At 49.5% G+C, this 12190-nt stretch overlaps 1 protein-coding gene across 1 annotated transcript; it reads left to right on the forward strand.

Moving 5' to 3' along the window:
• The first annotated feature begins 580 nt into the window (after positions 1-580).
• On the forward strand, positions 581-6295 carry HOXB9 (homeobox B9). Its single transcript, XM_020997623.2, has 2 exons — positions 581-1183; positions 4268-6295. Exons 1-2 carry the CDS (start codon positions 673-675, stop codon positions 4501-4503), a joined length of 747 nt encoding a protein of 248 aa, XP_020853282.1. The 5' UTR covers positions 581-672; the 3' UTR covers positions 4504-6295.
• Positions 6296-12190: the final 5895 nt, after the last annotated feature.

Consider the following 12190-nt stretch of genomic DNA (forward strand, 5'->3'; position numbering starts at 1 on the left):
TTTCTATTTGAGTAGCTTGGGAAAAGGAGAGGAAGCCTTGACAGGGGTGGGGAGAGTGAGAGATGGGAGTGTGAAGGAGCGGAAACCATCTATTTTTTAATTATTCCTTGGGATCTCTCCGGCTGTTCTCCAGGCTGGGGCCCTTTTCCTTTGCGACCCGCCAGGGGAGAGTGCTGAGCAGTCAGAGTCCCTCCGACGAAGCACACAGTTCTCTCCGCCCGTTCCCCCACCCCCGCCCATGTTGAGAGTTAACCCCCCTTCCTCCAAATGGGGGGGACCCCGGGCGGCCGGCGGCTCGGGCTGAGGTTACGTGGTCGCTGGAGCCCTGACGTGTTGCCACATTGCATAAAACAATTCATCCTTGATATGGAATGCAGCGCGGATGACAGCGGGAGCGCAGCCCCCTCGCTCGATTGATTTACGTCGAAGCTGACGCTTTATCAGGCAGTCGGAAAAACTTTGACCAATCATTTTGCAAGAAGCGCCGAGCCCGGCTGCTCAACTGTACTTTGTTGGCTGAGAAGTTGAGCAGGGGGTGGGGGTGGGTGGGTGGGGGGTTGGGGGGTCGCGTCCAAACCCTCAGACCTGTCCTGTAGCCACCTCTCCCGATATAGGGCGCCTCCGCGCTAGCGCTTCCCTTCCCTGAAAACGCTCCCTGTATAATGTCTGAGAATGTCCATTTCTGGGACGCTTAGCAGTTATTATGTTGACTCGATCATAAGTCACGAGAGTGAAGACGCGCCTCCAGCCAAGTTTCCTTCCGGCCAATACACGAGTCCTCGCCAAGCCGGCCACGCGGAGCATCTCGAATTCCCCTCCTGTAGTTTCCAGCCCAAAGCTCCGGTCTTCAGCGCCTCGTGGACGCCTCTGAGCCCTCACTCATCGGGGAACCTCCCTTCTGTCTACCACCCGTATATACAACACCAGAGCGTCCCGCCTTCGGAGAGCAGGTATCTCCGCACCTGGTTGGAGCCGGTGCCCAGGAGCGAAGGGGGGCCCGGGCAGCCCCTGGTGAAAGCCGAGCCGCTGCTGGGGGGCTCAGGGGAGCTCCTTAAGCAGGGCACCCCGGAGTACAATTTAGAAACTTCGTCCGGAAGGGAAGCTATCCTATCTAATCAAAGACCCGGCTACGGAGACAATAAACTTTGTGAAGGAAGCGAAGACAAAGAGAGGCCTGATCAAAGTAAGTTATAAAAAGTGAGGAAATGCCAAGGCAGCTAGAGAGTGAAGGGTGGGAGGGAGGAGGTGGGGAGGTGGGAGGGAGGTAATAAACCTCGGACAATGTGAAGTTACAACGGTGTCGGGCTGAGAGAGTGAGAAGGAAGGAGGGCGGGATACTCGGAAGTGGGGCAGGCCAACTACCCCTGGAGGCGGGAAAGGGGGTAGATGTGGCAGTCCCCTTAAAATTCTATGAGGAGCTTTGTCCAGGCAATAAAGGCATGCTGGACCAGTTTCCCGAGTCCTCTGTCTTTCTCTTCCTTACTCGAAGGCAGGGTGCTGCTGGCTGGATTGGAGCGAAGTTGGAGGGGAGAGGGCCACTGAACTGGCAAGGAGAGAGTCAGGGACCAGGGGGAGCAAAACAAGGCGTAAGGGGAAGCCTGGGAAGCTTCGAAGTGATCCCTGGCCCCGAGACTTAACCTGATAAATTCTCTTTGACTATGAAAAGTGTGTGTATGGGGAGAGGTCTTAGAGACAGAGTGCTCGCGTTTCTTAAATTCACTGTCGGTGAAATGAATATTTCTGAGTCACGGACAAACAGTAAAAACAAACAAAAGGCGAAGAGGAGAAGGACTGGAGGGAGGGAGGGGGCGCCTCATCAGGGTTTTATTTGAGATGCAACAGCTTGGTGAATTGTTCAAACTGGATCACGCGCCGCTTCCATCCCCTGTTTGGGGGAGGGAGGGAGGGAAAGATGAAGGAAAGGAACAAAAACAACCACGTAACAATAGTACCCAAGACATCCGCCCTCATCCCGTCCCAGTCTTTCCAGCTCCGCCTCGCCAGCTCCCCCCTCCGGGTCAGGAGTTAATGTGGGCACGGGCGCAGCAAGCCTGGAAGGACCAGAAGCTAGAAGGAAAGCCTTACGCCTCCTGGATGTCTTCCTGGTCCCTCTGAGCTCTAGCCAGTCCCACATCGTCTGTGTTTTCTTTTCAGCTGAGGATGATTCACCTTACCCAGCCCCAAACTTCTCCCTCAGGGGTGCCCCCGCCCTGTAGCCTCTGTGAACTGTATCATCACGCCTAAGTTGGAACGCTTTGACACCTCAGGAGTCTACTCTAAACTTCCCCGGACCTATATCTCCTGGTACACAGGTCGAAATCCCCAAGTTTTATTGGAGAGCTGATGGAGGTGACTGGGTGTGTGTGGGCTAAAGGGGAGCTTAACTTTTCTGGATGGACCTTGTCCTGCACTGCTCCTCCTTCTCCCCCCCCCAAATAAAAACCTTTCAGGAATACTTCTTTCCCCATTCTCCAGTCTTTCAGAAGTAGCAAGTCCCCTAGTGTTGCCTGTCCCCGTTTTTGAGGTCGAGTAGAAGTAAGGTAGGAGATATTTGGGCAAAAAACATGCCTCCAAACAATAAACAAAGCCGAGATGAGACATGGCAAGGTGTTCTCTCTCTCTCTCTCTCTCTCTCTCTCTCTCTCTCTCTCTCTCTCTCTCTCTCTCTCTCTCTCTCTCTCTCTCCCCTTCCGTTGGGGCTGAAGATACAATTTGCAGTCCTGGCTCCCCTCTGTCTGATTCCCTATGGTTTTTCCATGCCACAGTAGTCTGGAGAGGGATGGCAATGAGGGGTGGGAGCGCAGGAGGTGGCTCAGCAGGGTTAGAGCTGGGGTCAGCTCTGCTGGAAAAGACGACTCCCCCCAACTCTCTACTGAACAAATGTTCCCCTCGAACTGGCCGGACTGAAAGGGAGTTTGTATTTTAGGAGGACGCCCACAACCCCCCCCCCAAAGCCCCAAACTCGGCCTCGAAATCCCATTAAAGAGAGGGAGCAGCTTCGTCAGCATCAATTATTAACAGCTTTCTTCCTCTTTAATATTTAATGTTGCTCCATGTCCCAGCCCAGTCAATCACATTAAGGAAATAGCGCAGCAAATTGGTGAGACACGGTACTTATAGCGTCAGATTAACCGGATTATTTTAAAATATTCAGGGCATTCCATTTCGGGAGAGGAAATCAACCCAGGCCGGCTGTTGTTCTCCATTGGTTTAGCTTTTATTTTGAGAATTCGAAAAGAATCGTAGAGAGAAGGAGGCAAAGAGGGTTGTCTCTTAGTTTTTGTTTTGTTTCTTTCCCCCTTGATTCTTCTCCCCGTTTCTCCCACCTTTGCTCACAGTATGGGCATTGAGCAAAGTAGAGGGGTGTGTGTGTGTGTGTGTGTGTGTGTGTGTAGCGGGAGACTTGAGACTAGGGCCCTTGCTCCCCCGCCCCATCCTCCTCAATTTCCCTGCATATTTTCTCTGAACCTTGGCTTAACCAAACTCTGAGGCCTAGAAAGGCCAAGGTGAGAATATTGCAATCATAAGTTATTTCAGAGCCACCGGCAAAGTCGCGTGGGTTGGAGTTGACAAATGGTTGCAATTGGAATGGATGTACTCGTGTGCCTGTGTGCTTGTGAGTTTGGGTGTTCTTGTGTTATTTTGACATGAACATACAAGTCCTGTGAGGCTAGTGAGTGGCTTAGGGCAATTTCCATAACGAAGGAAAGTTGGTATTGGGGAGAACTCATCTATTTCCGACCCCAAACCTCTGCTGCTTGTCAAGAACATCACCCCTATCTCTCTCTCATCCTGCCCTGTCCTTTTACAATGTTCTAATCCTGAACAATATAGAAGAGGCTTTTAGCCCTATCCAGTTTAGAAAAGAGCTTTGGTCTGTCAGAAATTGTTAGAGATTTGGTTGAAGGCCAAAGAAGCTAGGGCTTGGTCCCAATCGGGAAAATCTAAACCAGGCAAACGTCATATAGCACTATATAATCATGTGTCATCATTATTAATTATTATTATTATTAATTTCTTAGTGGTCTCTTGTAGGTGAATTCCCACCTCCAGGTGATGACTTGGGGGAGCGGGGAGAGGGCAGATGAACGAACTGGGTATTTGTTGTCACCTTGAAGTACTGAGGCCCAAAATGCATGTGGAATACTGACAGGAGGGGGACAGGTCAGGGTCCATATCCTAAAGCTATAAAGGTTGGGGAATCAATTCTCTTCCTGGCCATCTTTTCTCTTCCTCTCTTTTGATTCTATCGCTCCTTCTCTTTCAGCCAACCCCTCTGCCAACTGGTTGCATGCCCGCTCCTCCAGGAAAAAGCGATGCCCTTACACCAAATACCAGACGCTGGAATTAGAGAAGGAGTTTCTATTCAATATGTACCTCACCAGGGACCGTAGACACGAGGTGGCCAGACTTCTCAACTTGAGTGAGAGACAAGTCAAAATCTGGTTTCAGAACCGACGGATGAAAATGAAGAAAATGAATAAGGAACAAGGCAAAGAATAGACAGCTCGACCCTCCCCACCCCCTTCCCACGTCGTCACTTACCCCATCACTTCCATCGAATCTTATTTATAAGCGATGGTCGCAACACTATGCTCCCAGGGTTTCAGTCATGTAAGCGGGGAGGGGGTCCCTCTCACTTTATCGCAGACTTTTTCTGTGCCCAAAGTCTGGTTTCTGAACTTCTCCTCCTCCTCCTCCTTTGGGCTCTCCAGCTTCCTACCTGAAGATGCTTTGGGGAACTCCAGAAGGGAGCAGTAGAAGTGGGGATAGGGTGGGCAGTTGGTTTAGAAAGTAGATGTAACCAGTTCAGATCCTTTTAGCAGATGGGAAAATATGTCCCAAATCAGTCTGGCTGCCTCCTTCTCTGTCCCTGTAGTGGGTTAGGACACCATTTTTGCTGGCCACACAGAAACCCGCCCTTGGAGACCCTTCAACACGTAAGCTCGATAGATGCCTGTATAACACACGGATGAACACTGCATGAAGCACCGACCACACTGTTAGAACTGTGGGCTGTTCACACGCAAACGTACACTGTTCATACACAAAACCCCTACGTATATACCTATACTTGCCTGAACAAGCTTCCCTCAGATTAAATAAACGTAGGCATAGTGACATAAAATTATACTTAAGCCTCGCAGGATCTCCCTCCAGGATACAAAAGGGTCTGGTGCAACCTCTGACTCCTCGGCACCCCCCGCCCCATACATACACGGAGTTGTTTTTAGAATCTCGGAGAAGGCTCATTCGCTCCATACTTGCTCACAGAAGATCTACTCGTTTATTTGAACAAACACACGCATCCACTAAAAAACGCCGCCCAGAGCTAGAAGCTGAGGTGGGGTGTGGGAAGAGCAAAATGGGTCTTGTCCGAATTCACTGTCTCCAGGTCCCTTACCTAGCTCTCTGACAGGCTCCTGGTACCTTTATGCTAAAGACAGGCCAATTATCAGCTCCTTTCTTTCCATCTTTTTCTTTTCCCATATCTCCATTTTTGTTTTTTGTTCTGTGTTGCGAAATGCAGCTTTCCCAGCTCGGAGCACTTCCCGCAGGCCCTGAACCTTGGAATAGTCCAGTCCCAACCCGGACAGACCGTCTAATTAATACCTTGGAGAGTAAACCCAGCTCCCTCCATTCACTTTACCCGGAGCTCTATTCACCGAGGCAAGGCCGGGAGACTCCTACTTGTAATTTATTGTGAATCGATTCCGTCCTCGCTCCCTTCCAAGAGGAGCTGTGAGTGACAAAACTGAGTTGTGCCTCCAGTAAGGACCCGCGGAGGTCTTCTCTTTTTCCTTCATACCACTTTGTTTCTGGTCCAACACGTCTGCAAAAAGCCAGTGGAATCCGTAGGCTCCCGAAGTTTCCTCTCGAAAAGGAATGGTCGGTCCCGCTGTGTTCCATCTCGCCCTGGAAAAAGAATCCCGAGACTCTGTGGGCGGCGCAGAAGTCCGGACTCGGTCCGAGACTTGGGACCACCGTTGTACCAGGGCGCCTTCCCTCGGGCCTAGCCCCGGGTGGAAAGGACGAATGAAGTCTTCAGAGAGACAAACTGACGCTTTCTTTCCGTCCCTCCTCAGTCCCTCCCCGTGCCCGCATTCCCCAAACCAGGTTTTGGAGGAATCATCTTTCCTTGTCCCCCGGCTGCTCGGAGGGGGAACTCGCTTGGAACTTTTTGCTATGTCGGTGGGTGTTGTAATGTTGTGTCAGTGTTTGTGCTTTTTTGGGGGGTAACCATGCCTCCTGATTTCGGTTGCCACTTATTTTGGGGAGGGGGGAGGGGAAGAAGACGGGAAGGGAGGGGGTGAGCCCAGAGCTCAGATTGTTCGTTTTGAAAGAAAAAAAAAAGGAAAACCCCCCGAAATATATATATATCTCAAAATAAATCTCTCTTTTTGCGTGCATCTCTTGTTTCTCCTCTCACCCGCTTAAGCCGTTGCCTTGTTCCCGGGAAGGCTGATGGTGGGCAAAAATGATCAGATTTCTCTGAGGTGAAACTCCCTTAACCCTACATAAGGAGAGATGGGGAGCTATCCTTTACTGCCTCCTCCATTTCCATTCCCCAGAAACCGTGGGTTCTATGTTTGCTGTCAGGTAATGAGCTTCTAAATTCAGAAGCCCGAGCTCCAATCCGATGAAGGGAAGACAGGAGACGAAACAGAAGAAATGGTCCTGGGGTTGGAGGAGCGCTGATTTCTTCCTCTCAGCTTCTCCACACCCACCCATATCCCGAGCTGGAGGGATCTCTGCTATTTCCCTACATTCTAAACTATTTTTACTGGGATTAAAACATCGACCTAAATACTGGCTTATCTCTTCTTCCAGTCTCCTTGTCTTGAACAAATTATGTCCATGCTAAAGAATGTCACCTTTAGGTAGTCATAGGTAAACAAACGCTTAGTAAATACTTAAGGCCCTGTAATATTACTTCCCTTCCAATGTAGAAACCCTTACCCATTCTCAAGAATCAGCTTTCTTTAACTGGTTTGCTGTAAGCGGGAATTCCTGGAGTTGAACAAGGCCTGTTTCTTCCAGGTTTCTCTAGGAGGAGAACCAGTCTCTTCAGAACATCCATGGATTTATTCCAGTGCCCATCCCCTGTCCTCTCGGAAAAAAAAAAATGAAATCCTGACCAGGCCAAGGGTCTCCCATTTGGATTCATTTGGAAAAGTCCTCTCCTCCCTTTTTCTTTCCTGTCTCCCTTCTTCACTTAGTCTTGTTAGCCTTTGCAGGGCATGAGATTGGGGGTGCTTTGTAAGGATGTCTTCCTTAAGGTTTTTATTTTCCTTTGCCTTACCACAACCACAGGCAGCAGTTAGGGGGTGTACTCTTAGGAAGTATGAGAGATTCTGCTGGGAACATGAAGGGTCTGGGCTGTTGTTCTTCCCTTTTGACAATCATGGATTTGGATTCTTGAGGCTCTGTGTCCTCTCTCTCTGATGGACTTAGATCGCTTTTCAACCTTGGAGCAAGCCTACCCCCCCCATCTCTTCTAAGTAGAAGTTTATAAGTATTTTCATGTGGTCCCGCAGCCTGTGTTGGCCTGACCTGGGGATACATACCAGTGAGTCTTATATCTCTGACCTTAGTCCAAGCTGCTCCTCGACCTGCTGATGCCAGGGGGCCCTTTCTTACTCACTAGGGGTTCTAAGGGGAGGGAGGTAACTCAGGAATGAGGAGCCCAGAAAATTAAATGGAGGCCTACTCCCCTCAAACTAAGGAAAAATAAATAAATGGGAATGAGAACTATTAAGGGAAAGAAATCTGGACGTTTGTGTTAAGAGACTTCCTTCACACCCCTATGAATGTTCTAAGTAATAGAAAATACAGGCTTTTATTATATATCATAGAAAATATATTACATGCATAGTAATTGGCCCTGGTACTGCTGATGCGGCTCTGTGGTCGGCAGATAGCGCTGAGCTCTTCTCCAAAGTGAGAGCCCAGTGAGGAGAGCGGACATCAGCAGGAAACAGAGCTAGGGAACCAGAGAAAGGGACTTCTCAGTGGCGCCGGGGTCCCACGGATGGGAGGTGGCTACTTGAAGGGGAAAACAAAGAGGGGAGAGATGACTTGTGAAGGGAAGGAGATTGGGAAGTGACTTGTCGCTGAAGAGACGGAAAAATACAAGGAGAGAGAGAGGGACGCAAAGAGACCCCGAGAGCGAATTCAATGCAGTGTGCGCCGCAGTAAAAGAATATGACCGCTATAAAACTTTATAGCGTAGAAATTTCTGAAGGTTAAGAAACTAAATAGCAGCAAAGCAAACAGTGAGCGGAAACTTTCCGGTTCTCCCAAATTAGTGCTGGGGCTGGGGCGGGAGGAGGGTGGGTAGGCAGGGAGAGGGGCTACATCTGTGGACACCTAGAAGTTTCACACACAAACACATACTAGGGGTGGCGAAGGGTGTAGGGTGAGAGGAGGGGGAAGGGGGAAGGCGTAACAAGGGGGAAAAAAAGATGGGAGGAGGGAAGGGGACTTTGTTGTCACAGACGCTTTAGATATTGCATTCCGGACTCATCTCTTTGTTCTCTGCCCACCCCCCCCACCCCTTTCCTCCCACTTAACAGTTGCAGGCTTCTAGAATCGAGAGTCGTAAACGAAGCTCTACACACACGCGCGCCCGCACACACACACACACACACACACACACACACACACACACACACACACACAAAGTTAAGGCGAGACGTCTGGATCCGGGCAGGCTCTCATCTATTTACAGCCCCTCTCTCCCCTCTAGTCCTCTCTGTCCCTTCTTCCCTATAGAAAGCCCAATTGTTTAGTCTCAGGATTCGAAACAATTGTGTGGCTTTTCAAAAGCGCTCATTCCGCACCGCCCCCCCCCCGGCCTTCTTGTATGGTCCATAAACGTTGCAATGCTACAGGCTTCCAGGCAGAAGTGGCGGGGGAGAGAATGAGGAGAAAACCGCTTATGTCTTCTTTTATTTTGTCTTTTTTTTTTTGCCTATCCGCAAAACCTCATGAACCGTTTCCTGATTTCAACTCTTTCTCTTTCTCTCACATTCTTCCTCCCTTTGCTAATAACCAAAGGTCTTGGTTTGTTGTTGTTGTTGTTTTCTTCCTTTCCCTTTCTCCCTGCAACCAGGTTGGACCGCTGCTCCAGGTCAGCCCTTGTAGAGGGATGACCGCTAGATGGCGCCGTTGCTCCATGCTAAAATCCCCGGAGCGCTGGCTCTAGGGCACCAGGACTTTAAACATCACCTTAGCGGTCCCAGAAGCTAGTAAATTGCACATTTACGGAAAGTCAGGGATAATTTGGACGTAATAAAGATATCGGGCTAATTATGGTCATTTCCCAATTTTGTGTGTATATATAACGTATATACATATATAAATATTTGTTCCCACCTTTCCTAGGAAATAAGGAATTAGAATCCCACTGAGAAGAAATTGATCCCTGTTCCCCAAGTGGAAGGCTTGGTAAGGGTCTAACAAATATGTTAAAATGGACACTAAATCACTAATAATGTGTCCAGATAAACATGAGGCAGTAGTTCCAAGGTACAGGATTTTTTAGGGGTATATATGAATGGTTCCTAGATATAGAGAAGGACAGGTGAAAAGGGGTAGGGAAAGGAGGATGGCCCCAGGGTGTTAGGGAGAAGTCATCTTCAGGGGAAAGCTTGACTTTTAGAGTCAGTATGGTGGGGACTTGGGCCTGACTGCAGGAAAGGCAGGCTAGGGAGGAAACAGGTCGAGCAATGGCACTTTCCTGAGGTTTGGAGCAAAGGAGTTTGTGGGACACCCTCTGGAATTTTGGTCCTCTTGTAATAAGGGAGCTAGACGAGTGGGTCTTTGAAATAGGAGGGATTTGAAATGTTTGTCTGCCTGTTTGTGTCGTCTGTCTGGACACCTTACCTACTTACCTGTGTACTTATCTATATAGATATTCTAAGGTTCCTGGGGCCTCCATACGGCTAGTCTCCTTGGAACTGAGGAATAGTTTAGACTTCTTCGGATTTCGACGACGCGAACACTGGTGTCTGAAAATGCCCTTTACTGTGCGGGGTTTTTGTTTTTTCTTAAAGATCTTGATGACTGAATCTGTCCGGTTCCATCAAGCAAAGATTCTGGGCAAGCCAGCTACTTGGATTTTGGGGGCACTTGGGAGGGATGTAGGAGGGCAAGTTGTTGCCTTTTTTTTTTTTGCTACTCTGAGGTCAGAAATCTTGATTTGGAGAGATCTGGGTGAGGGGATATCCTCTTGGGATCCTGTCCTCCTTGACTGCACGATCAGGCTTCCCCGGCGATTTTCCAGTCCTTCCCCAATTCCGGGTCTCCCCTACCCTACCACGAGAGCGGAATGAGAGGGCCTTGGTCCTACTGCATTGGTTAGCTCAGGAATTCCCGTGTCTCCCTACCCGAGAGAGGACACAGGCTGCAAATTCAGTTTCCCCCTCAGCTTACACCTCCCTAATAAATCTAGCCTCCATTGGGTGTTTATAAATTCTCTTCTCTCACTCTTCCTTGTTTTCTCTTATAATAGAAACATTTTCTTTTCTTCGGGAATCTCCGGTACAGTAGTGGGATGATTTAGAAGGAGCCTTCCCCATTCGTGGTGAGTTCCTGCCTTACTGGTGAGTTCACTCCACGCCTTAGCAATAAAAAGCTTCCGAACTTGATAAAAATGCTAACTTCCTACAATCGCTTCACTCTTGCCTCGTTCCCCCCAGTTTTCCCTGGCTTCCTTCTTTCTCCGAGCCCCCTTTGTCTCCTCTGCTTTTCTCCTCTCCTTTCCCGTTTCTCTCCTTTTCTCTTGTATCTCTCTCCCATTCTCCAGAATCCACTATTGAGTTCCTCCTGGAAATTCTGCCCCCTCGTAGGTGGCAGGGATGGAGGAGACGTTCAGCAGGAGATTAGTTGCGATTGGGGTGGGGGTACTACTCAAACAAGAGAGTAGCACTCCTTATTTTAAACCAAAGCGGTAAGTCGGGGAAGGGAAGGATGTTCGAAGGGCTCTGAAAAATGGAGGCCTAAGCCCAGTTCGGAGAAGTGTACCGGAAGACATTTGATGTCAATTAAAACAAAAACGAAAACGCTAATATCTTGGATACAAATCCATTTAATTTCCCTTTTTCCCCCCTGCAAGGAAAACGATCTCAAGGAAGAGATGGACTCTCTAGTGCCGGACAGGCCAGGGCACACCATGGTAGTCAAGGAGGAGGCAGAGAAAGGGGCACATTGAACGCTAATAGGTCCCGGCCATTAGAACTACATCCAGGCCTCAGCAACTGTCTTTTGTAATGCCTTTCGCAGAGCCGAGTTTTCTGGGTCAAGTAGAACCCGGTTGCAAATAGAAGATTCCGAGTGCCCAAACCTTCCTTTCCAATCCCTCCCATACACACACTTGCCTATCCTATCTTCAGGTCAGGAGGTGACAGAGGCCAACGGAGATCTGATTATTTTTGGGCCCCCTCCTAAACAAACTATTTCCCCCCCCCGCCCCCGGCTTACAGTCAGAGCTCAAAGACGCCCTCAGTATTGGGCGACCGAGGCATAAGCTGGTAGCCCGAAAGGTAGCTAGTCCTTTTCTCCCTTTTACATGTTGCTTTTGATTGGGGAGGGCCCTATTTCGGTTGGGGTAGGAATGCTATATGCTGTATAATATTAAAAAAAACAAACAAAGGTGTGGGGGGGTAGCGAAAACAGTTCGGCTATTGAGCTGGGAGGTGTGGGTGCCGGCCCTTGGTCCTTTTAGGGATTGGTGACAGCCCGACTGTGCCATCTCAGACACAAAAAATACATCCCTAAAAGCGCTGACTGGGTCGCAGAGCCTTCTGGAGTCTGTCCCCCCCCCCCAGATACACACACACCCCCTTCCTCTCTCCCAGCCCTGCCCCCTCCTTATTTCCCCCACTCAGTGCTGAGATTGTGCAAAACTGCGGTGTCTGCAGTCGTGGGGCCAACTCTGCTCCATGCTCCAACGTCGGTAAAGTTTCTCCTTCCTTTCCCCACCTTCCCTCCCTCCTTTACTCTCCCCCAACCCCTCCCATAGCCCCCCCTCTCCTGAGTATCTTGTATTTAAAAAAGAAAGAAAGAAAAAGAGAGAAAAAGTGGGGGCGAATCTGCGGTGTTGGGGGGGCGGTGAAGAGCAGTTTTAGGGTTGGAGGGAAGACCCCCAGCTTCTGCAACAGGAAGGGTGCAAATCCCCTGCCAAAGT

Source organism: Phascolarctos cinereus, unplaced genomic scaffold (genome assembly GCF_003287225.1).
Source record: "Phascolarctos cinereus isolate Bilbo 61053 unplaced genomic scaffold, phaCin_HiC Scaffold_5;HRSCAF=322, whole genome shotgun sequence".
NCBI lineage: Eukaryota > Metazoa > Chordata > Mammalia > Diprotodontia > Phascolarctidae > Phascolarctos > Phascolarctos cinereus.